Here is a 26,599-nt window from a genome sequence, read left to right as displayed (position 1 = left end):
CTGCTCGGGGACTGGCTGGGCATCAGTTGGTGGGTGGTGAGCAATTGCATTGTGCATCACTTATTTTGTGTATTCTTTTATCATTATTATTATTTTCCCTTCCTTTTTTGTCCTATTAAACTGCCTTTATCTCAATCCACTAATTTTACTTTTTTTTTTTTCCTGATTCTCTCCCCCATCCCACTGGGGCGGGGGGAGCGAACGGCTGTGTGGTGTTTAGCTGCCTGCCGGGTTAAACCACAACATCCACCTTCATGGTTAGTGTGTATATGTATCATGTACCTCAAAATAATGTAAATGGTTATTTGTTACAGCGGCTTGTACTCTCATGCTGAGAAACAAGAGGCAGAGCAGCCCTACCAGCTGGCACTCCTTTACCATCACAGAACCTGTTCCAAGAGCCACCAGCAATGAAGAGCTATGGCTTTGTGAAGACAGATACATGTCTGTATATATGGGAACATGTGACATTTCAAGATGACTACGTAACTACCAGGTAAATCTATTTTTCTCTTAAAATTCTTATCTCTGTTCTGCTGTCTGTATCTGACAAAAAATAATTTGATTGTAGATGCTCAAGTCTATTTAAGGACTGCCACACCTTCAAGGTTTTTCACCTTTTTTCCAGGTCACCTCTGGATGTGTTGAACAGTATAGACACCAACACAAATACTTCACTTGTGACTTCTGGTCATTCTGTTGTGTTCTGTTTTCTAGCTTTAGCTGCAAGAGATCCATCCATCCTTATCCTACTGTAGCTTCGTTTCTTTTAAGACCACTGGTACAGGACCTTAACAAATGGAAATCTGGGAAATCCAAGTAGACTACATGAATCAAATTCACAAGGTGTCACGCAACACTTCTTTTACCAGATCTTTGAGGGATTTCCTTGCCATAGCCCCATTTAAAATGTAGTCTGACATGCTGTCTGATCAGCAAACCCTGTTCTGACAGTCTTAAAACAGAAGCACATGGATACTTGAAGGATGACCAATAGTGTCAAACTTGGATTTTAATGTCTTAGATTAGAAATCTAGTAGATTAGATTAGAATCTTAGCAGATCTCTAATGTTTCTTTGCTCTGCATAGATGCTGACTTTTGTTTCCTGCTATCTTTACAAAAAAGGCCAGAGGGGTGGGGGAAGAAAAAAAAAAAAGTCAGATTTATAGAACTCTTCAGTAATTGAAGAAGTTTTTTCTCATATGAACCACCTGTCTGAACTAAAATAGGCATACATTACTACTCCTTGCCCTCTTGGGTTGGTTAAAGTGTATGCTAGCATTTCTAGCCACGGTTCCATCTATCTGAGACTTCACCATCTCCAGTACAATGGATGTATACACTATATGTATACGTACACTGTCAAAAGCAAGAGCTGCACACCAATCCTATAGCTTTATTGATGGAATCAGAGGAGATCAATGCTATTAACAATAATTTCATGTAGATGACAAAAGTATCAAATCTACTCAAATACAGAGGTGGGCATCTTCTATTATATTATTAGGAGATATTAGCTGGCCTCTGACTCACACTGGAGTAACAAAGGCACAGAGCTTCTAACTCTCTATGCTCAGGGTAGTGTCACACCATGCACAGTCTCCAGGTGGCTGTGACCAGTTAGAGATCATCTCTGGGGGCTTATTGGATGACTCCTGACTGAAGTTTCTGAAGGAGAGAGCTTCAGTCAAACTTCTGTAATTTCTAGTATGTGCTAAGAGAATGCTGACTTGAATGTTTGAGAGATCACATATTTTAAATGTAAAGAGATATATATGTATTTATATATATGAGTTCTGAAAACTTGAAGACTGTGTATTGTGGTGTTAGGTGAGCAAGAGAAGAGAAAGTCAGCAACATTGTGGTGACAAAGGGAAGAAAAAAGAGAGGGGAAAAAAGAAGAAAAAAAGCAACTACTAAGTACCCTAATCCAGGTATTAGGGTAGTTAGTAGGTGAGAGGAGAGTAGTTAAATTATCACCAACTACTTGAATAACTACTTGAGTAAGTCCAATAAATTTCTTCTAACTAAAACTAAAAATTCTTCTTCACAGCCACATGTTGTAATGTATGAATTGAGAAGCTGCAGTGGTCACCGTGTCCCTGGTCCCATTACAGATGACAACTGGAAGACCTTCCAGGATGCAGTCATGACCTAACAGACACTGTTACTCAGCAAAATTGGTCAATGCGCGCACACACACACACACACACACAAAATCTCTGAGAGGAAATCAGTAGAACATCAATCAGCAGCACATCCTTGAGATGATGGCCAACCACACACTGGGCTGCAACAGCAAGAACAAAGCCAGCAAAAGTCATCGTTCTCCTTCATTTACGCCCCCTCCCCGCCCCGGCCACACTGACGAACTGGAGAGTCCAGCAGTGTTCAGCTTGTGGAATCTCCACTCCTGGAGGTTTTAAAAACTCAGCTGGCCAAGCTGGTCTAACCAGAGTTAACCTTGCTTTGAGCAGGGGGGTTGTAGTAGACCCCTCCAGGGGTCCTGTTCAAGCTAAATTTTTCTGTGCTTTTACAATAATAGTTAATTCTCTCTACTTCTAAACATATAAATGGGTTAATGTAATTTTATACTGCTTTGGGGAAATTCTCTTTCTTCTTGATATTTAAAAAAATAAAAAACATGTGCAGATGCAAACATGAATTGTTTTGCTTCACTAGGCATGATTGTCATATTACTCTATTTTGTTGTGATGTCGTGCCAAAAATCAAGCGTTCTGCTCTGTTTCATGTACTGAAGCATAAAAGCAGGGGTCAATAAAGTGCAAATCCCTTTTATACACCACATGGGGAGTCCGGGCCTAGTATGTTGTGTTCAGTGATAGACAATCAACATCAGAAGATCCATCTTACACTGGAGGTTTCCAAAGAGCAGCAATGAAGGATGCTGGTGTCTAACTTACAGAGATGTTAAATTAAAACCCAACATTTTAGCTGATGAGCAACAAAATCAGTGATCACTATCTAGATAACCCAAAGAGTGTAAAACAATCCAATTTAAACATAAGACAATGTCAGAACTAAGTTACCTACATTCAGGGGTCAATAAAGTGCAAATCCCTTTTATACACCACATGGGGAGTCCGGGCCTAGTATGTTGTGTTCAGTGATAGACAATCATCATCAGAAGATCCATCTTACACTGGAGGTTTCCAAAGAGCAGCAATGAAGGATGCTGGTGTCCTTACAGAGAAGATGTTAAATTAAAACCCAACATTTTAGCTGATGAGCAACAAAATCAGTGATCACTATCTAGATAACCCAAAGAGTGTAAAACAATCCAATTTAAACATAAGACAATGTCAGAACTAAGTTACCTACATTAGGAAAGTGAGCTAGCAGAGTAATCTTAACAAAACGGCCATAAATAACCAATATGCACTGTATTACTACCATGAGATATATGCAGTTCCTGTATCATTGGTCTTTACTATTACAAGTAATTTAAACTGCAAAGCTGAATGTGCTTGTTTGTGCCTACTCTAATTCTGTTTTGCTTTGCATTGTAATTCAATTTCTATACCTGATATTAAGAAATAAAGGAAAGTATAAACAGTATAAAGAAAAATATCAAATCACACACTATCTACTGAAAAATAATTGGCTTTATAATGTGTTAACTTTTCAGGAGAGAGTATACAGTGACTTGACTTTTCCATGTACCATTTAACATAAGGCATGATTAAACTGTTTACCCTCGCAAAAGTATCCAGCTTGTCTTTGTCATATAAGATTCTCAGCATTCCAGCACATAGTGGACAGCAGGCTCCTATGTGAATAAAAAAATCTCAGAAATAAAAGCAAATAGTCTTTTCACTTTTAAGTAAGCAGAGGTCAAAAGTTGAACGTTAGCTGAGAATGAAAATAGCAAAACGACCAAAGCAAAGTAAATCTTTCAATTTGATAGCAGAATTGCACAATTTCTAAGACTTTTTAATGTTGAAAACATTTATAATGCAAAAGCAGTCACCTTTCAACACACATTTACTACTATCAACATGAAGCAACAAGATGAATTTTCATCTGTTTCAAGATAATACTTTATATTAAGCTAAAAACCACAGGCACTTTGTGTACTACAAGCCAAGGTTTTGTATGGATGCATGCATATGCAACTCCAGAAATGATGAATTTCAAGATCTGAAATAGCTAGGACATGACAGAAGCAATTATGCACACTGCAAACATTAATTTACGCAGTTATACCATGTTGGAGCTTAGACTCTTTATACAGTAAGGGGGGAAAAAAGGACTTGTCTGACAGATTCATGTTTAACACAGAAGCATGTCATATTTCTCCTACTGTTTTTCTCAGAAACCAAAGGGCTAATATTTCAACTTTCTACCCATTATTGTATATTTAATTCACCCCTCCAACTTATATATAATTCACATTCACAGTGACTTTTACAATACTAAATGTAATACCAAAGCACAAAGACCCTTTTCCAAACCAGTGAATGAGAAAAATGCATAAAACTGTTTCTTTTTAAAAACTGAGCTTTCCTTGCTCTGTGTATTACCTGTGATTAGTTACTGACTGTTTCATAAAGGAAGTATTTGTGAAAACAATAAAAAACCAGTTCAAAACAGCACAACTGCAAAACTACTCCTACTGTCTTCCTCTTTCACAGTACTGTAAATACATATGGTATCTTACTCTGTCTTCTAATTAAATATAATCTTTGTTCTTCTGGGAACTCTACTTTGACGACAGTTTGGCATTCCAGTGTGGTATCTGTGCTGCCACTTCCGAAAAATCACTCGTCCGATTCCCAGTGACATTCTACCCTAGACACCACAGACCTCATTCGTTTCTCCCAAACCAGTCCTATGGGGACAGCTGCAAGTTTCTAAAGACTGAAGGAGCGTGACTCCTAAAGCCAAGGCCTTTCCACTTCAGAATTACTCGGCTGAGTCCTGATACTGGCTTGTTCTAGCCCTAAGTAAAGATCTCTACTTCATCCTTTCTCTTAGATGTCTCAAAGACATTATGGAAGACAATATTTTAAAGCGTAAGTTTTTTTCCAAATATACACCTCTTTATACACATAGCCTGGAGACTCTCTCCTATCTGCAGTAAACTTCAACAACGAGTTAACATACCTGGTGCAATAACCGGTTTGCAGCCAGTAGCAGAAAGCCGGGGACATTTAACAAAGGCACACTCTATATGAAAACCGTAGTCTGAGAGAACACCTACAGCCTGACACTGTCCGTAATAGTCAACAGCCACACGGTCGGAATAGGCAGCACAGACGCTGCTGTAGGTTTCCCCGTTATGTCCACATACAGGTTCCACTGATTTGCAAAACGGCTGAAACACATAGAAATGTTTCAAAGACCAACAATTTATTCATGCTACAGACAAAACTTCAGAGTAGTTTTAACATTAGGAAAACCAAAGTTAATGGGAATTCATTGCTAATACTGTCAAACATTCAAAAAAGTAGGAAATCTAGAATAAATAACCTGCCAGTTTATGAATGGGTAATAAATGCAAAGAACAAGCACTTAAAGAAGGTGACAGAAAAATGTAAGTTGGAATCTGAGAAATGTACAAGAAGACATGTTTTGGGAAACAACAATTTTTGTTCTGTGCTAATGCTTAAATAAAATGACCATGTCATTTAAATTAACTTACGTATTAAATTAATTCATTTAAGATTATTGTATTTTTATCATGTAATAAAGTATTAATAAAATTAAGAAAACATTTGCTATTGATTTATTTATTAATATTTTAATGACTTACTAATAATTTATTTATTCATTCATCTCAGTGTGTTTTTGTGTTCTTAAAATTTAGTGTGTGTACGCATGTTGAGTCACTATCCGTGGAGGTGTTTAAAAGATGTGTAGATGTGGCACTTAAGGACATGGTTTAGTAGTGGACTTGGCAGGGTTAGGTTTACAGCTGGACTCGATGATCTTAAAGGTCTTTTCCAACCTAAATGATTCTATGATTCTATGTATTTCTAACACATTATTTGAGAAGCTAAATGTATACATTCACTTCAGAAGAATAAAATCCATTACTAGACACCTCTGTCAAAAATATATTTATTGTTGAGACCTTTACATCTATAAAAATACATTTGTGTCCATTTTCTCTCAGAAAAACATGTCTAGTGTGTCATTTAATTCAAACACATGTAAAAATCAAAGAAAATTGTAATATAGTTTCTTCCTATCCTGCCTGTGCACTTATATTAGTCCAACACATTCAAGAAGTCAAATGCCAATAAACTTAAGCTTCTGAACATGGACAGAAGCAAATGGAATTGCTGACTCTTTGCAGACAAGGTATGACTAATACTTTTGTCCAAAGTTTTGTGAAATGACACTACTCATTCCATAATTTCTTGCTGAGGTCCAAATATTTTATTAAACTAACTAATATTTCAAGTCACCATAGCTATATGATCACTGTATATACTCTAAAATAGCAAGACAATTACAGTTTATATGTTACACACCTAAGCTAACAACAAAACAGATAAAGGACAAGTAAATGTGAGCACCCCAAATAGTTTTGTATCTTGCAGTCATCCTCCCTATAAAAGGAAGAGTGAAAACTTAAAGCTACCAGTGTCAAGGACTTCGTGAACCTGGATACAACCAGACATACAACTGCTGGAGAAAAAAAACAGCCATGCAATATTCCTTTGATCCTTACTGTTCAACAGCTGAACATTCTCTGAGTATCTCATGAGATATCTGATGTGCAATGAGAAGAATTATCTGTACTTAATGAGGTTGCTCAAAAAGGGCAAGAAAAAGAAGGTATAAAGACAGAAAGGCAGAAACTAAAAGTGGGTTAAAAGAGCAAAAGCATGTATAATACAGAAAAATCCTCAAAAAATGTTCTGTACTTCTAAGAATATCCATCAGTTGCAACCAAGAGGAGGTCTCAAATTAATCTTCATCATTTGAGAAAAACCTGGAGGTGAACGGCCTATCAACAGTAAAGCCAGCAACTTTGAGAACAGTAGCTCCAGACTTTTCTTGTAAAGCGATAGAAATAGCTTGTCTACCAACAATCTAGGGAGCAGTGGGATGGAAGAACGAAACCTAATCCTAATCCTTCTCAGGGATTAATATGAAGACTAATCCAATCCAGACTAACTAAAGAAAATATTACAGACTGCCTAGTCTTCAACAAAACTTAGGTGTAAATAGATCCTGAACAATGAACTTGGTAAACCTGGAGCACCTCACACAAAACGCTAAAGATTTTCTATGACCGGGCATTAATATTTATTTAAAACAAGTTCAAATTGGTGAAAACTAGCATTTAACTCACGAAGGAACTGCACTGATTACTGCAAACATACCTCAGTGCAAGCTTTAACAGTGAAAAATATAGGAGGGCTTAATACAAATATCAGAGTATTATCCCCAAGAAAGCATAAGTAAAGCTTTTGATTGGTTTTGAGACAACCGTTAACTAAAGCAGAGAAACACTTGACAAAATTCTGAATATAATTTTGTGTATTTTTTATACTAGTGAAAATTACATTTTTAAAGGATTACTTTCAATGAGAACATTTTGTAAGCTATAAAAACCACAATATTGGAAAGTTGAACAATAAAGAACAAAGAAGATTTGATATTTATTGCTAGAACCACTTCCTACCTGGCATGGTCCTCGGTATGCTAAACTTTTTCCTTTTTGGTACAAAGTACACAAGTTACTGTATTCCACATTGTCTGTGTCACAAACAGGATCCCGTGTCTGGTCACAATTTAACTGCCTTGGCACACATTCATGCTGGCTACATTCGAACTTTCCAAAACTAGTCAAGCAAACTTGTTTCTTTGGTATGCACCTGCATAAAGTAATAATAATTTCATATCATGTCATAGGATTTTTTTTTTAAGTCTCAAAATATTCAGGGAAAATATTTTCAGTGAAATCTTTTCCAGTGCTTTAGAGCTAACTATGGTTCAGCAGAGCTGCAGGAAGTACATGTGATAAAACATTCTGAATAGCCAATTTCAGGCATCATCACAAACCTGAAACTGGTTCACACCACGTTTAGTCAATGTATGTGAACACAACTACAGTTTCCACTAAAATTAATCTTTTACCAAGCATTTTTCAATGGATTTTCGAAAAAGGCTTGGATAAACTTCTTACCTACTCCCAAGCTTCATTGCATAAATACATATTTAAGGAAAACTAGAGAAAACACGGAAACAGTGAACTGCAAGAGAAGAAGATTATATAGCAGAGGTCTAGCCTCACCCTTCCTTGAGAAGGTAGTGAAAACAAGACTTACAAGATTATATGGTTTCAATTACAAATATCTAATTGGATTCTAGCTTTGTAGCTTCAGTATATTATATCACATCCAATCTTGGAGATGACTGCAAACAAATGGAAAAATCTAGTATTAACACAATTTCCTTTTTTGGCATGTCATCCCCCTCAAGCCTTCACAGATAAGAAGTAAAGAGCAATAAACAGCAGAAATCCTTTCCCCTTTATATTAAATATGTACCTTCCATGGTCTTATCTGCAAAACATTTGCCATATGCCCTGCAAGACATCCCTCTGCTAGAGAAATGCCAGCCAATAGAGTTTGATGAATAGACTGATGAAAGGTCAAATGGCTTCTTTAACAATCTCCTCCTTCTATAAATGACAACAATGCTACCACTGGATTATGTACAATACTTCCTTATTCTCTCTGAGTGCTGCTGTCCTATGCATTACACATTTTCCTTTTATATTAGGGAAGACTCAGAAATTCTGAGATTTAAACACTTTACAAGTGGAATATAAGATCTTAAATAGACTCTAAGCACTTCAGAGATGTTTTAAAATGAGCATGTTTAGTTTATGCTACATTATCAAACTGACCCAGGAAAATGTATTGTGTACAGTCCTTTACAGAAACTACAAGTTGAGGTTCTAAGCATAATGGTTATTCTGTAAAGCTGAAAAACCTCTCTATACTTTCCAAATTAAAAATATAAAAGGTAAAAAGTGTATATCCACAATACAGCTTTGAAATTCCAGTTTTCAATGCCGTAACGGCTATTACAGTGTTTTCTCTGCAGTTTTCTGCATCCAGGCATTTGAAGTGCAGAAAAAGGAAAAAAATAAAATTGCTATAATCAGTTTTCATGAAAGCACAGTATTACACAACTTCTTATGGTGGCTTTCTTTCAAAACAGAAAAATGTACAAATTCGAAGAAGACTGCAGTATTGCACAACACTGAGAAAATTGAAGACAGAGACCAATATTATGAGTCACAGACTTTGATTTCTGCAATAGAGGTCAGATTTTCTTTTCTTCTGACACTAGTACAGAGCAGATTTTTGTTTTAATATGTTCATCTACACAGATTTTGTTTTTTCTGACATTGGAAAAACAGAGATTGTACAGACAGGGTTTTCACAAGATACCAATCTAATTAAGAGAAACTCAGGTCTTCCACAGTGATCAATATTTTCCTATTTTAGAGATAAAAAGCACAGATTATTGACTGAATAAGCAAGACTGAATCCAAGTCTTGAATTCAGGTGGGTTTTTTTTAACTACTAGAAGAAGGTGTGAAACAAGTAGTAAACAAGTAGTAAAATGACACTTATTGCCATTTCAACAAAATTTGATTTTCCTATTTTTGAAAGTATACATCAGCTCTCTTTTATTGCTAAAACTGAGATCTGCATAATGAATTTAAACGATACAATACTACATAAACAGAACCAAGAATTGGCGGTTATTACAGCCCTTTACTATGATAAATAAAAAGTAGCTACTTCAAACAGTTATTTTTATTGGAGTACCCCAAAAGTAGAATGTAACTACAATACACAACACATTCAAAGAAAAAGTAAACCTGCTTCACGAGTAGATGATGCCAAAGAAAAGCTTAAAAACATATTCTGCTTTTACCTCTGATTTTTATTACAAGGGTTAGGGTTACAAGGATCCTTGGAAATGCATGATCCAAATTCAAATTGATTGTCCTGGAGCCCAACGCAACGAGCTATACATGCACTTGGATAAGTGCGTCCATTTTGACCACATACTGGTACAAACTGATCTACACAGTTACATGGTAAACCTGTAAAAGCAACACACAGAACAGGAATTTGGTGCACACTTACTTTCTATGACATAAGATACACAAGGGGACACTAAGATATCTTTGCCTTCCACTAGATGCAAGTATGTGCCGTATCTTCAGCCACTTCATCCCTCCTGTAATTTAGCAATACTGTAGCATGTATGCACTTGTAAGTAGTAGGAAGGGAAGTTTGTGCCCTGCCTCCTTGCTAATTCTACTCAGCTTTCTCCATTTTTTCCCCGAACTCCTTATCTCTTGTCCCCAGTGGCACTACCCTGTCTTTACCTATTTTTACATATTACCTGAGGTTTTATTTTTCAGTACTGATTTTTTTTTTAAAGGTGTGTGTTTTTTCTGAAGTGCAGGTTGGACATGAGAAAAATAAATAATTAAAAGAACATATTAATAACAAATTATCAGGTATTTTCCATTAATACTGTAGAAAGAATTTAGAAGCTAATCTTCGCTCTAAGAATATTAAGCTTATCGTTTCCATAGTTTGGAAAGTTACCTGTAAACTTCCGACGTTCATCTTCTGAACTATGCTCAGTTAGACACTGACGTGTAGAACATATCAAGTTTCCAGCAAAACATGAACAGACATTACAATCTATATTAAAGGATGTTCCATGGCCTTAAAATAAATTAAGTAAATGCGTACAATTAATGCAAATATACCAGAAGACTATATACTCATATGTATAGACATTACATAGATATTACATTTTCAATATTAATTGTTCCTGTAATTTCCCTTATTGAGTTTCTTTTCCCATTGAAATTTCTCTTTTGTTAGGTTTCAAGTTTTGCTTTATTCGTTTAAAGTCTGTTCACATGTGTTTTTGATTAATTAGTTAAACAAGGAAGCAAGCACTTTATCCTTTCAAAGCCTGTATAAGTTAGTTGTTTTTTTTTCTTTAAGAACAATTTAAAGCTGCAAAAAGAAATACACTCAGAAAACAGAAGAAGTGGGAGCATAGTAAGTAGTACTTCTATAAATTCTGGCTAGCAAGCTCCATATTTTAAAAGGCAAAGCTTTTGTAAAGTTACATTCTTCTCCTAAATTAATTTTACATAAGACTGCTAAACTTTCAGCCATAGTCTCATACACAATGCAAAACTCCTCCGTAGTGCTCATTTCTTTCCTTTGTGTGTACTTTTTTGTCAAAAAGTGCCAATGCTTCATTCCAGTCTTCATTGTTTTGCAACATCCATTATAGTTGTAATTTCAGCCTCAACAAGCAGTACAAGTTACAATGCAGCTTTGTCCAAAGCAGGGAACAAGAAAGATTGTAGCAAAGCTGAACGGAAACCCAGATCTAGATTCAGCACAAGACATACATAAATACAGAGGTCTATGTTCACCCACTGGCTTTCAGAAAGGAGCCCTTAATAATGCAACTGACACCATCACAGCTGGTTTCTAAGGATGGAGCAATTTGCCCAATTTTTGCATTTTGTAAGTCAGTAACTTTTTCACACCTGAATTTAAGAATAAAACTGCAAACTTCGGGAATTTCTCTTCAATTTAGCAATTCCAGTTTGGTTTTGTGAACTGTCTATATGACTGCCTTTCACTGTGTTGTATGTTTTATGTAAAATCAATTCATGTTGGTGACAGCCAATCTATCCATCACCAGGACGGTTATTAAAGACTACCAACAAATACACAGCTCTTCAGGAAAACATAAGAGTAACTGTGCCTTACAAAACAAGGCAATTCTCTCTCTTTTCAAAGTATTGAGATTAAGGATTAGAATTTTTGAAAAATATTACAGGAGCACAAGGAAAATCCTCAGCATTTGAGCCATTCGGAAGAGGTACTCCTAGACAAATGATGGCAGAACAAGAGGGGATGGAAGAGAAAGCCTCTGTAGCACAAAAAGCTCTGTTTAAACCACAGTAATACCCAAGGAAGAAGGAATTTATCAGCAGGGAGTAAGAAAAGTTTCCAAGATTTGAAGGTAATGCCAAACACAGGATCTCTTAGGTGATTCTTGAGAGTAAAAAATCCTAAGTCAGTTACGACTTAGGATCCACTTGGAAACTTTGCAAGACTGCTGGCTTTCACTATCAAAGAGTGCACGCAGCATTGTTCCATTTATAAAGGACCATTTTAAAAAACACAGTTCGGATTTTATAACTAAACCCTAGCTTTTTGCAACTGACACATAAACCAATTAAATATAGTAACTATAAAAAGTTCATATGGTGACCGTAAATTTTTAGTTATTTGTTTTCAATACATCACATAGCAAATTTGGAATTTGGTAATTTTTATCTTTTATTATATAACACCTAGAGTTTTAATCACCACACACACTTAATGAGTAATTATGGAAAAAGAGAGGAAGCTGTCTGGTTTTGGGTTTGTGGTGGTTTGTTTTTTTTTTAAAATGGACAGCACTTACTGAATACCAAATATGTACCAGCTACACATATTGTTGTTACAGTTAGCACAACAAGTGACAGCTGTACACTGTGCAAACATAAACCACAAATACAACTTCAGACATTTTTGTGATTATTTTCACCAATAATCTGAAAAAGTGCAAATTTCTTTGGACAGAATGGTCCATAAAAGGTTTCAGTCGCCATTTAAATAATGTATTTGCTAATGACTGTATTTTAAAAGCATCTACTTTCACCAGATCCTTTCTATAACTGCCCATCAAATATATCATTAAGATTAAGATGTTTTCAGTGTTCTGCTTCCATGAACAAATAGTACCAATTTGGCAATACAAAATAAGTTTTAAGTGTGTTTGGCTGACTTTTATCCTCTTTGGATGAATAAAAAAAAAACCCCACCACATTACAAGCTTTAAATGCATGGAACATTACAGGAAGACTTTGCTGAATGATGAAAATAATTGTACAATTGATTATTTAGATCCGCTTGGTATCTTGTAAGAGAAAGAAATACCCCAATTACCTACTCTTTCATGAATTCAGGGTTTGGTTCACAATTGGAAAATTATGTTTGTGACAAATGTAACTATAACAAGCACCTTGCTTCTTAAGATTTACTTAATGTGAAAATAACTCTTTCTTATTACATGGTAAAAAAAGTGACTCAGTTATTTTGGACTTATTAGGTATCTTTGACTTGCTTTAATTATGCTTGGACTTCAGTCTTACAGTATTTTAAAAGGGCTGATTTACAGACACTAAACAATGTCCAGTGCTGAAATATGCAACTGTTCACGAGCAGAAAAGCTCTTGCTTGCCGACTGGTTCAAAGACATCAGCTTCAGACGGGTTACAGCTCAGCACAGACCCCATTTTATATTCAAGACATTTTGTAAGATTTTCCGTATTGTAGTAGTAGCTTTTTATTTTGTTTTCCTTTTCAAAAAGCACAGTGATGGTTTGCATGACAAAAATACACCTTTAAAGCTCTCAAGCAATAAATAAATCAGAAAATAAACCAGTATCATCTTTCAAGAAGCATAATTTGTCAAGTCTCTTTCAACTACTTTGTCAGATTAGGCAGAACCCAATTAACGGTTGTTACCCATGCCAATTTAATCTCTGAACAGTAACAGTGAAGTTATTTTAGAAAATTAATAATTTAAACCTAAGACAAGAAAGAGATAGTTAGCATTCTTTTATTGTTAAAATAAAAAGATGTTCATCTTAACAGTTACCTGGCAGAAGGAAATCAGCATGTGGTCTAGCCCCACCATGCTGAGGAAGACTTTAAAGAACCACAGTGTTCAATATGCCTTTGTTATCATAATGTATCTGCTTACATGTTCATTTTTAAGCATATGTTAGCATATAGTTAGATTAGTATGTTAAACTATAATTCTTCTAAGGGTTTTTAGGCACACATATCTTAACATGTGAAACTTCTTGCCAGAGGTTATAGCTCATGATAAAAGTTTCTGACTTTTTTTTAACCCATATTTAAAATCCATGGAAAAAAAAAAAAACAACAGCGAAAACCAAAAACCCCCAAACCATTTGGGGCTAGTAAAGAAACCACCCCCTGCTCCAGGGGTCTGTGGTTTGAAGCACAGAACAGATTCTGGTAGAATATTCATGGAAAGTATGATTAAATCCTCTGCCTTTCCTCATATTCTTCCTCAGACACCTCTATTGGTCACTGGTTATCCAATACTGTTAAAAGTAGACTGAGAGTACCCGCAAAGTTGGAATCCAGGAAATGGGCAGCCACTTATAGTCAGTTATACTGTGCTTAAACCTCAGAACTACAGCATGCTTACAGCAGATCACTTTGTTTTGCTGTTGTTGCTTCATCCCTGCTGCCTACTGGCTCCTCTCAGAACTTTTTCCCTCCTCAATCCTCAGAACTCCCACCAGCCAGTTCTTCTACTGGAAAGGAAGCTACCTATTATCAAGTACTATAAAATAACAGGCGACATGAGGCACGTCAGTGACCTTTTGGTTGAAAAATGGTGTACTAAGAACACGCTTCACACAGGACTTTCGTTGGTTGAGACAGACACAGTTCAGCAGTGATTTAAATAATGGAACCCTCCAGCATATGTAAGAATTAAACAAGTATTATATATAGGGATGCAAACATTAACTTTTCTATTTTCCAATAAACTCTGCATTCAGATCCTCTGGGTCTTCATATATACCTCAAAATTCATTACTTATGGAACAGGTACCGTATAAAGATATAATTGCTGTTCTAATACTTACTTTTTCTTTGTCCTCCAACAATGCATGATTTTTGGAGGTCAACACAATGCATTTCCATGCAGTTTTCTAGCAATCCACTGTGTCCACAGGTACAAATCTTGTAACAACCAACATCACCAGCTGAGGATGGAACCTGAATAAGTGTACCTTGACGGACAATAAAATCTGAAGCTTCTCCCAGTTTGCAACCTATATGCAAGGAGAAATTTTAGCTCATATTTAGTATATACTTTGGCAAGTGTCGCTACCAAAAATAACTACTACTCTTTGACTTGTGAAAAAGCTAAGGTGTTCCTAAAGCAGCCTTGCTCTCGCCCTTTAGACAAATTCACTCATTTCATAGAGGCAGCAAGTAGCAGAAATAGAAGATACTTCCTTGAGACAATGTTCTGAAGTACCTGTAGAAATGTCACTTCAGAGACAAAGACTGGTAATTCCAACAATTCTCAAGTAATCTCATTTACCACAGTTCTGTAGTATTATGAAATGTATGTGATATAACAAATACCACATACGCTTCACTCTCCAAATCACAAACTGAATTAAAGGGTCTCACAAGCAAAACCCAGTCATTTCCCCTCTCTCACGTATTTTATTGTGTCTTCCTTCCCTACTTGTACCTCTTATGTGAACACTGAAGGACTCTTGTAGGTAGACGTGAAGAGAGGAGAAAGGGAGAAAAAGCAGGACAACTGGATTTAAAAAAAAAAGAATGGAAAAGAAGAAAAATGGTTTTAAAAATTGCAAGGAAACAATAATAAAAGAAATAGTAGATTAAAATTACCCTAGAAGTAATGAACTGCAGCAAATCCCCCAAAACTTTCAACCAATAAAAAGACTGAATTCAAACATAAAAGTCACCTTCCCACCTCTAGAGGAAGTAAATTGTCTCTTCAAAATCTCTGGGTGAGCTTGTTTTCAGATCACTTTGAATGACTTTTGCAGCAAGTGAAGACAATACAACCTCTATAGTAATAAAGCTCAGCTTTTCAGAAAAACATAAGTATTTTTAAGGGTCACAGAAACATAACCAAAACAATGTCCCTAGGCTCACAAAAAGAATGAGCTGAAGTCTATCCTAAATTTTAGAAGAGCACAAGTGTGGCAGATGTACGAGTGAAGCAAAACCCAGTTTTCCTCTTTGTAATTAAAAATCACTGGAGAAACTGCTGATCAGCCACAGAACTGCTGGAACAAAAGAGGCTGAGGGAACTGATGTGAGACAGTTACAGCAATGTTCTCTATCACTTCCTCTAGAAAGGAGGCTGCTTCATGCAATTCAGTTTGAAAATCAGTGTCGCTCTGTCGCTCAGTCTCTCTCAACACATGCGTTCAAGCGGTCACCAAATGCAAGCTCTCCTGTTTGCTTCAAGAACCATAGATGATCCCTCATGTCACTGAATGATATCTTTTGCTTTAAAGGAAGGGGAAAAATTGTGGCACGCACTACTGGTGTCTAAGGTAGAACAATGAAGGGGCTGTAGAAGTTGGACATTGTACAGTCTCCTGCCTCCTTTTGTAGGTTTGACCCTTGTTATCAACACCATCCAAGCCTACCATTTCAAAGTTATAGAGCTGAAACTCATTCTACATGAGGCTCTCTCCCCAATCAGCTCACATTTACTCATGGTGCAGAAGTTAGACAACACCTGTGTTCTAAAGAAGTAGTTCCCAAATGACCACGAATACCTTTCTAGTGAGGTGCACCTACATTAAAAGTATCACTCAATGTAGCAGCAGCAGAAATGCAGTCAGCTGTGTACTGCTGCATCTCCAGACATCATGTTTAACGAGAAGCAGTACTGTGGGTCTCGTGGAAGGACAAGGCAGCACAAGATCCATTATTCATATTTTTGTTGTGCCTTTTTCCTCCAAACTACAAGCCTACATACAGATTTGGGAGAGACACAGAGCTAATCTGCCTTGTGGTTCTGCCTTTTTCTCCAGTCAATGAACTCACAGTGCTGTCAGTGATTAAAGATGAAATGCAGAGATGTTGCATCAGTGCTGCGAGCTCAAGTAGTAGAGAGAAGAAAGGAGAGGCAAATAAATTATGTACCATGTCACTTCCTTCCCAAGCCCTAAACCTGGGCACTCTGAATCCAGTGAAGCAGCAACAGCGAAGCTCTTAAGAAAAAGTCTGAGTATTAATTTACTCAGACCAGAACTAGTTACCCATGAACTGCTGGAGAGATTTTGAGAAGTTGACCTGGCCTACGAAGGAGGATTTGGACAATTCCATGTAAGATACCATCTTGAACTTTAATATAATACCAGAATTGCTGCCAATGCAGATGTACATCCCAGGGCACCCTGCATTTGATCAGATTCTCAGAGCTCTCAAAATGTCCTCCCAAGACTGACAGCCTGATTTTCATTAATTTCAAGGCAAGACATAATGCCCATTTATTTCACCAGTAAGGAAAATAATGCGGATATGGCTAATGATGTATGGAAATACAGGGCAATACATGTCATGGTGTCTGCAGAAGCAGTGAGCTGCGCTGTATTTGCAGTATTGCATGCTTGTAATTTTAAATAGCAGGCAGGCTGCTTGAAGACCGTGTATGGACATTTATTTCTTCTGAAGCAAAATAAGTAATATATCTTCTAATAAGATTTTATGTTTCAGTGGACAATAAAAACAGAAACACATTGAGAAATGAAAAGAGCTAGAAGGTAGGCTACAGCTTTTGAAAATACAAGATAATTGTGATTAATAGTCCTTTTGGAATATCAGCAATTCACTTTAAAACTTTCAACAACATTTCAGTAACATATATTTATCAGCAAAATTCAGGTAAACAGAATTCCAAAAACCCTTACCTGGCACACACAAATACGGAAGACACAGTTCTCCAGATTGACATCCTTTTCTATTTACTTCACATAACTGATTAGCTGCACATGGATTCGGATTACATGGATGTGTAACATCTTCTACAATGTTACCTAAAGAACTTGGGCCTGAAAACCAAATGTACAGCATCTATATTGATTTAAATGAGGTTTATTTTTCTTCAGTAAAGCACAGCATTTCTTACATTCAGTAAAATAATGTTTTTGACAATTCTGTGGAATATTTTTTATTTTTTTAACTCTACTTGTAGAAACTTGACATGACAAGGTAGTTAACTTATTTCAAAAGTTTAGTCCTCAGTCCTGGAAATAATGACCCAGATGATTCTTCAGAAGCAAAATATATTTCCTCTTTCTTGTTTCCCCAATAATTTTCTCTATATGACAAAAATACAAACTGACAATGACCAGCAGTTTAATCAAGAGAAGTCCCATAGTCAGTGATTAACAAACTGGAGGTTTAAAGTACACTTGATGTTTAACCAAGTTTGCTATCATTGATAAACTTTTGCTTCTGCTTTCCCTTTAACTCACTAGTAATGTTCTCCTGTTACAAGATTAAGGAAAGGGAAGACAACATGGAAAAGCAGCAACTGAATGAAAAGAACCACCCAAAACTTCAATACATTGTCTCTCTGGGAACAATTTGTTGAGGCGTGCTTTCAGCTGCAGCTCTTACTAACCAAAATTTTACTGTTTTCAAAGTTCCTGGGATTCTGAGAAAGAAATATAACAATTTAATTTGGAAGAAGGTCTAAAATGGATAAATTCTATAAAGCTAAAAAGGTCTAAATTCTACAGAGATAAATATGCAATAGGAAGTAGTAATAGTAGAGCAGATTTGGAAAATAATGTAAAAAGACGCATTTAAATGAAATCTAGAACCAAGAAGAAATTTTACTAATACAATAAGGGATAAGACATTCTAGAAGAAAACAAAATCACAAAAACTTCATTCTTCCATACACCTACTAAACTCATGTTCTCTTGCCCCAAGAGTTAATTTGGTTTTTGGTTATTCTAATTGCGCAGTTAAAGAATAGAGTTTATGCATCAGGCAGAAGTGTAATTTTGTACATCAAGAAGTTGTGCTCTAAATCATCCTATTGTTTAAGTGACATTTATTTGAGATCAGTCCTCCCAGGCATGATCCAGCTTTTGCCCTGTAAATAAATAGTGCTAGTGGTTTTATTATTATAGTACTTCTTTGGCATGTGAGATGACTTCTTGAAGAACAGAGTTTTCTTAAAGTAAGATTAACTAGTTTATTTTCAACTAGGTAAAAATCATTGAAATTCAACAAGCCAGATTATTAGATGATACAGATTAGTGTACTTGCACTGAATATATCAAGTCCCCAAAAGAGAAGTGTGGTGGGTTAGCCTTGGCTAACAGCCAAACTCCCATCCAGTCCCCGCTCCCCAAATGGGATGGGGTAGAAAATAGGTAGAATAGGAACAGAAAAGCTCATGGGTTGAGATAAAGACAGGGGGATTGCGTAGAATTACCATCACGGGCAAAACTGACTTGACTTGGGGAAAATTAACTAAATTTATTGCCAATTAGAATAAATATCTAATTACAGATTCAGGCAATGGGAACAAAAAGACAAACACTAAAGCAACTTCTTTCTTCCTCCCTTTCCCAGGCTCACCTTCACTCCTTCACTCCAGATTTCTCTGCCCCTGCCCCAAGTGATGCAGTGGGGATTGGGAAGGGGGGAATGATGGTGACTATGGTCAGTACATAGCAGTTTCTCTCTGCCACTCATTCCTTGTCACACCTTTCCTCTGCTCCAGCATGGGCTCTCCACGGGATGCAGCTTCCTTCAGGGTACACCCACCTGCTGTGGCATGGGGTCCTCCACAGGCTGCCTTGTGGATATCTGCTCTGCCATGGAGCACCTCCTCTCCACCTGCACCTCTGACCTTGGTGCTACCTCTGTTTCTCACTCTTCCTGTTCCCTTCTCCTCCACCTGTCTGGCTCTTTTTGCCCTTTCTTAAACAGGTTTTCACAGAGGGACCACAAACTTTGCTAAGTGGCTCACCTTTGGCCTATAGTGGGCCCATTGCTGAACTGGCTGTGTCTGGCGCAGTGCAGTCCCTGACATCTTCCCATACAGCCCCTGCAGCCTCCACCGCTACCAAAACAACCTTGCCATATACACCCAATACAAGAAGGAATAAACTTAATGAGCTATGGCAATTTAAAAAATCCAATTTTCTCTAATACGCTAAATAAAAAGTCTCAAATTCAATACAATTTTCTTTAAAAGAAATAATGAAAGTTATTAAAAGCAATGATAAGCATTCAAAGTATCTTGGTTTCTAATTTTGTTGCATAGGTATGTTGATACTTACTCAGGTACGTATCCAAAGGGATACAGTTCTCCAAGTCATCTGTTGGAGACAAGAGCTCACAAATACTTTCAGCTGAGTGGCCTTCAGGGAATTTATTATGATCTCCACATTTCTTCAGTATTTCCACACAATCTGATCTTCAGATAAATAAAGAAACAGAACTTCATGAACACTACTTGAAGACAAAAAGTCTTGTATGAAAAAGATTTCTTTCCACATTCTTCCCTTCCCTGAATCCACAACTTTCCCGTTCTGCCTCACAACAGAATGTTTTTTTACATATATATCTACACATATATATGTATATGCTACGTTTACATACAGGGGGAGAAACAAATTTTTGACACAAAGACAGGAACTATTGCTTACACTACTCTTCCTCTACTTTGGAGTTGGTGATCTTTATTTTCTATGGCATCATATGCATGTATCTTTCAAGACCAAGCATTTCCTTGATTTACTAATGTCTAATATGGGTTGAACTCTATCTCACTACCTATACTATTAACCGGTCTCTTTTCTACCCAATCACCTACTTTCAAAATTTATTTTTTTAAAAAATAAATTTCATTTTTTTCAGACCTTTCTCTCAGCTGAAAATCACCAGTAGGTCCCCAAACGAAAAAGAGGAAAGATTTTATAGACACCACAGAGAACCAAAAAACCCCCAACAATAAATCAACTTTACAATGGAAGCATATACATCCATCTCATTAACAGGCAAGCATCTTCCATTTAGTGTGGAGATTCAAGCAATGGCAACTACGCAAGCTCATATTCCTTCCGTGTTTGCCTTGCCATGTTTTCCTAACATAAGTCAAACACAGTCCCACAGCAGCTTTTTAGTTCTCATTAAAATCCTTAGCAGAACCTCTAAACTGTTCCCCCCTCCCCGGTACTTACTTGCAGATAATACTTCCTCTAGATTTGCTGTGGCAAGGTTTAATCTGCAGTGAACAGGCAATTGCCTTCCACATTTCTGGTTGGCATTTTTTAATATCAAGCACGGGAATATTTATAAATGGCATCTTAATACTCCCTTTTTCCCATAGCTTCATGTCATTCATGGCTCCCTGGTCTGACTGAGTATTGCAGCTCCTAAAAAGTTCTGTTGGTCTTAAAAGAAGAAGTTAAGATATGGCATGTAGACAAGCAAAAGAAAACACCACACATTTTACCTTTCACCATATGAATTCTACAACCTTGATATGGCTTGCTTTTTGTGGTATAAAAGAAATGAATCCCTTCCACAGTTAAGCAAGATCAAAATCAATTTGAATTCTGTCTTTAAGGAAAATAAGCTCTTTAAGACTCAAGGCTAAAACTCCCTTCTCACCTCTACCTCTTAGTTCAAGTATCAATTAAATTTTTTCTTACCTGAAGAAAGTTGACTTAAAAGCAAGTATCTTAGATATCCCGAATATCTGTGCGAATGTTTCCTGGTGAATCACTAATGCAAGTTGATTTATCATTTATATTTATATATAGGCTGCATCTATCACACATGATTCTACTACTCATATAACACTCATGCCACTGTATACTATTTCAAAGATAAGCCAGCGATCTCTAATAGCTAACAAAATTTTAAATGGTTTTTGAAACTCAAACTATTTCATTTGTAACTGTGCAATTACTAATTCGGACACCACTTTTAAATCATGCATTTTGCCCTACAGAGTGTAAAACCACAGAAATACCTCTGAAAGAAAAGGAATTTTGAAAAAGAGTAACATGTAAATTTAACAAGAATTTTTACCTTATTTATAATACACAACATTCCAGTAATCATGGCTTACTTGTCTATACAGTAAGAGGAATATGCTGCTAATACATAATGACATTTTACAAGTTCATGGGTTAGCTTTTATTCTTATAAGCTTTGTTATGTCTGTTGTTAGATACATTTCCAAAAGTTTATTCTAAAGAAAAACTATTTATTTTTAAATTATCTAAAAAAATATTTGCAGAAAGACAGCTACATACAATCTCAAAATAAGCCTGAAAAACATTTTATTTTATTTTATTTTATTTTATAAATCAAAGCACAGGAATTCCTTTATAAAATATTCAGTGTCTCTCTCCTACCTGTTATTAAAATTAGTGCAGTAAGTAAGATTTCTACAGCCCAGCTGACAAGGTTCTCGTACATCTGCTAAACAGGTCAACATGGAAACTTCAACTGCATTATACTCACAAAAGCGATCAAATTCTTGCCAGCTCTGTGAATTGCCCCAGCTCGTGCTATAAAGTTTAGTGCAGAGCTCTCTGAAAAAAAAAAAAAGATGAAAAAGATAAAATTAAAAGAACAGCAGTTGTTCAGATATAGCAGAGCCTGTCATTTCTTTGCTGATCACAACAGCTTACACTCACTGTGGAAGATTGTGTTAGTGCCCACAAAGTCTGCAGTATCCAATGTTGTGCTCAAAGCAAATAACCCCACTTCACTGTTTCCTAAGTTTTCCAGTTTCGCTTAAGAATGCTAGCAAATCTTTAAGCTAGTAAGACTGAAAGACTTCAGAATATAAAACTGCAATATCCAATAAAAATGTAATAGCTGTAAACCTGAACTAATGACTTTGAGGTGAGAACTATCCCAGCTAATTTTATTTGTAATAAATCTAGGTTGACATGATAATGAACAACTTCTAATCCCATCCTTCAACTTCAAATCACACCTTCTCCTACAGAAATGATTGGCAAGCAAAATACATTTCTTCTTTTGCCCTGATGTTTGAAATAGGTGTACTGTTTGTTGCTTGTGTTTGAGATGCTTCCTGGTGTCAGCAATACCCAAGCCATTTTGTTCACAGCAATATCCTACAAACTGTCCCCATCCCAACTGAAGGTACAGAACTTCACTGTACTATTAAAGTCTACTGCATATTGAAAGCATGAGGGAAGTATCCATTCGGGGAGACGTTACTGCAGCCTTTCAGTACTTAAAGGGGGCTTAACAGAAAGACGGTGGCAAACTTTTTAGCAGGGCCTGTTGTGACAGGACAAGGGGGAATGGCTTTAAACTAAAGGGGGGGTAGATTTAGGCTAGATATAAGGAAGAAATTTTTTACACTGAGGGTGGTGAAACACTGGCACAGGTTGCCCAGAGAGGTGGTGGATGCCCCATCCCTGGAAACATTCAAGGTCAGGCTGGACGGGGCTCTGAGCAACCTCATCTAGTTGAAGATGTCCCTGCTCGTTGCAGGGGGGTTGGACTAGATGACCTTCAGAGGTCCCTTCCAACCCAAACTATTCTATGATTTTTAGAACGCATTGTCAAAGCAAGCAACTAAAAGATACTATATCAACTGCCCTACGCTACAATGTTCTAAGAAATAACACAACTCCAGGGCTCTACTACTAAACTCATTATAAGATCAGGCTGCATTCAGGATCTATTGGTTTTTTACTGGAAACTTTGATATGAAAGGAAGTAACAGCTCAAAAAATCAATGCTTGCAACTTATTTTGACATACTGATGCATTTAAAATGCAATAATGATGTATTTTTAAAGTGGACAGATAACCACTCTAAACTAAAAATGCTCCAATTACAGTTATTTGCAAGCATGCAACTATTTGCTGAAAACCTTTTTTATTTTTAAATGTCAGAATAGTTAGTTCCATTATTTAATTATTAAATAACCTAAGTTATTTTTCATTGACAAAAATCTGAATAGCATCTAGTAAGGAATACTGCTAAGGTTTTAACATGCAGCAACTAGATACTTGAGAATTTGTGCAGTTCATTGTCCCCTTGGCTCTCTTTAGCACCTGGTTAAGGCCTCTTCATCTTGTTGCAATATTGGCTATTATGACCACAAGTAAGGTGTAGGTTTCATTAACTTAGTGTGTCTGCTATAATAAGCCAGTGCTAAAAGTGAGAAAAGTGCGATTCCTCTTATGGAACAGTATTTTTTGAGATACAAAGTAAGTATTGGACAGCATGTGACACCCATCTGATTACCTAAACCTGTATTTTTTCTAAGAATTCACAGAACTATTTATTTGATGTACATAGCAGGATTCGGGCAAAGGCCTGATATAAGACAACTTCTGAAGCATTTTCACAATTGGAAATGAGGGTAGAGAGATACTGACCTACATGTGGAAGAATTTGCTTTCGAACAGCAATGGAGCTTAGCTCCATCGAGGCCTGTTGAAGGTGGAGGGTGCACAGTGACTCCTGGGTGAACAGATCTTGAACTCTCAAGAAAACATTGCCAAAGTGGATCCTGAGGGAGAGGCATTGTTTTACAGCCTTCTATAAGTCCATCAACAATTTCAAGCTCTGTTTTCATTGACATTAGAATTCTTTTACAAGCAGTCTGACACGCATAGTCTTCTGCTCTATCACAGCAATACAAACCTGTTAAAAAAATTAAAAATAGTTAATTATCAAGCATACAACAACCACCAAGATGTGTAACATAATAGCCCTTAGAGAAGAAGTGCTATAAGGAGGCTTTTTTCCTCCCCAAATAATCTCAAATAACATTGCTTCTTTTAAATACAAACAGAAGCAACTCTGGAAAAAAAACAATATGTAGAATTAAAAAAATAAATAAAAATAAAAAATGCACCTACAAACAAAAGTTATCATTATATAAATTCATATAATTACAATTACAATATAGAATTACATTAATACAATTTATACAAAAGACTTATACAATAACACATTTTATATAAAAAGTGCATACAATCCTCAAACATTTTCAGTATTTTTTATAACTTTCAGTAAAGAAGGATTTTTTACACTTACTATCTGTAGGATTTCTCATTGGATATGACTGTGTATAGTTGTTCACACAGTGTATAAGCTGAGGGCTAATAGAGGCACAGTAATTTTCAACTGCTTTAATTTGTGAAGGACCAGGAGAAGAGTCTGTCCGAAAAATTGCTTGACAATATTCCCGGCAGTTTGTATGATGACCTGCATAACTGCAACAGACTGACCCCACTGAGGAAACAAACAAACAAACAACAGAAAATCTATGGGTTCCTATACAGAGAAATGAAGAAATGAGCATGTCTGTACCACACACAATGATGCTCAAAGTATTACTGTGAAAAAAAATGAAGAAATTCTTCTATGCTCTATTAAAATAATCTCCGTCTACAGAATGACTAGGAATATCTGTAAGTAGCCAAATTACATTTGTTTGTTTGGCTGGAGAAAAAAGTCCCTAAAGCCGTCTTGAACTCAAGTTCAAGACACCAGCCAGCCACCTGAATTTTATCTTCAGCTGTTTTGTTCTTATTTAAGGTAACCAGACTTGTCCTATATGAATTGTTAATTGAATTGTTAGACAAATATTAATAGTAAACAAATAAATATGAGAGTAGTGTCCTAAAACTCATTAAAAAAAATACAGATGGTATCATGATTCACCCATTTTTGATACGTTATTAAATATACAGTTCTTGAGAAATACTTTTATTAGAATTAATTCTGAGACACTGATTTCATTTTAAATAGACAGACATCAGGCAACAAAACACTTGCATGGTGCAAGACTTCATCTGTGCATTTAATTTTGTTACTTAACACTCATCAAATGAACAAAGCAGAAGGAAAAAATGAGCTTCTAAGCAATCGTCAAAATAGGACAGAAAAAACAAATCCAGATACACAAATTAAAAACTGTTATAAATTATATGAACAGCCCAATCCCCTTATCACTTGAGCAAGAAAATTTATGCATGTGGTTTGTACTTTTACGGAACTGAATCCATATGATTTGTGTATATGTACACCCATAGAATTTCTTACATTTTAGAGAAAAAAGGATAGAACGATATAAAAGAAAAACAAAAGAGACAAACTATTCATTACATACTTACTTTCATTTCTGTTAATACAACTAAACAGAGCATTCTGAAATCAAAACAAAAATAGTGTTACAAGCCAGAAAACTTCAAATAAATACCTAAGTGTCCAGTCATTTCTTATAATGAGCTAATAAATCTAACTTTGTTATTGTTTGTTCCAATTAGATTGAATTAAAACAAAAACACTATATAAAAACACTGAAAGTAGGAAATTAAAAGATCAGGGGTCACCTGAGTTCTGTGTGCACTCGTAATAAAATAGATAAATATTCAAGCAAGTAAACAGGAAGACTTTCCTGGATGACCTTAGAAGCAGCATGCTATAATAGGATGTCCCAAAATTTTTTTTTAATGACAACAATTCTAAAGATTCTATGTGAAAAAAAGCACTCTGCACAGATGCACACATGCAAACAGAAAATCTCGACAAACTAACTCAACAACAATATACCTTAAAAGCTAAAGCATGCTATCAACTCCCTCAAACTGCAGCCAAAAGGTACAGTTGGGGGATATACAACACGTTAAATGGCAGAAGAAGGGAAACATACACCCTGCTGTTTTGTTTCAGGGGACTCCACAGAGCAATCATAGAATAGTTTGGCTTGGAAGGGACCTTTAGAGGTCATCTAGTCAACCATCCCACACACCCACACCCTCCCCGCCACCCCCTGGCAATGAGCAGGGACATTTTCAACTAGATCAGGTTGCTCAGAGCCCCGTCCAGCCTGACCTTGAATGTTTCCAGGGATGGGGCA

The 26,599-nt window shown here is 36.2% G+C and overlaps 1 protein-coding gene across 1 annotated transcript in view; it reads right to left on the bottom strand.

The window, feature by feature from the left end:
- RECK (reversion inducing cysteine rich protein with kazal motifs) overlaps positions 1–26,599 on the bottom strand; it is an 80,582-nt gene that overhangs the window by 3,906 nt on the left and 50,077 nt on the right. The window contains exons 10-22 of the mRNA XM_019474784.1: positions 25,854–25,887; positions 24,772–24,969; positions 24,108–24,375; positions 22,095–22,274; positions 20,910–21,122; positions 20,007–20,143; positions 17,613–17,753; positions 14,787–14,975; positions 10,621–10,743; positions 9,935–10,106; positions 7,662–7,854; positions 5,129–5,339; positions 3,718–3,791 (exon numbers count right to left, since the gene is read on the bottom strand). Coding sequence (XP_019330329.1) covers positions 3,718–3,791; positions 5,129–5,339; positions 7,662–7,854; positions 9,935–10,106; positions 10,621–10,743; positions 14,787–14,975; positions 17,613–17,753; positions 20,007–20,143; positions 20,910–21,122; positions 22,095–22,274; positions 24,108–24,375; positions 24,772–24,969; positions 25,854–25,887 — 2,133 coding nt within the window. The remainder of the gene's footprint in view (positions 1–3,717; positions 3,792–5,128; positions 5,340–7,661; positions 7,855–9,934; positions 10,107–10,620; positions 10,744–14,786; positions 14,976–17,612; positions 17,754–20,006; positions 20,144–20,909; positions 21,123–22,094; positions 22,275–24,107; positions 24,376–24,771; positions 24,970–25,853; positions 25,888–26,599) is intronic.

The sequence above is a fragment of the Aptenodytes forsteri genome, unplaced genomic scaffold (assembly GCF_000699145.1).
Source record: "Aptenodytes forsteri isolate BGI_AS27 unplaced genomic scaffold, ASM69914v1 Scaffold250, whole genome shotgun sequence".
In the NCBI taxonomy this organism is placed as follows: Eukaryota; Metazoa; Chordata; class Aves; order Sphenisciformes; family Spheniscidae; genus Aptenodytes; species Aptenodytes forsteri.
The sequence above is the reverse complement of the archived record's forward strand: the minus strand, read 5'-3'. Positions and strand labels throughout refer to the sequence as shown.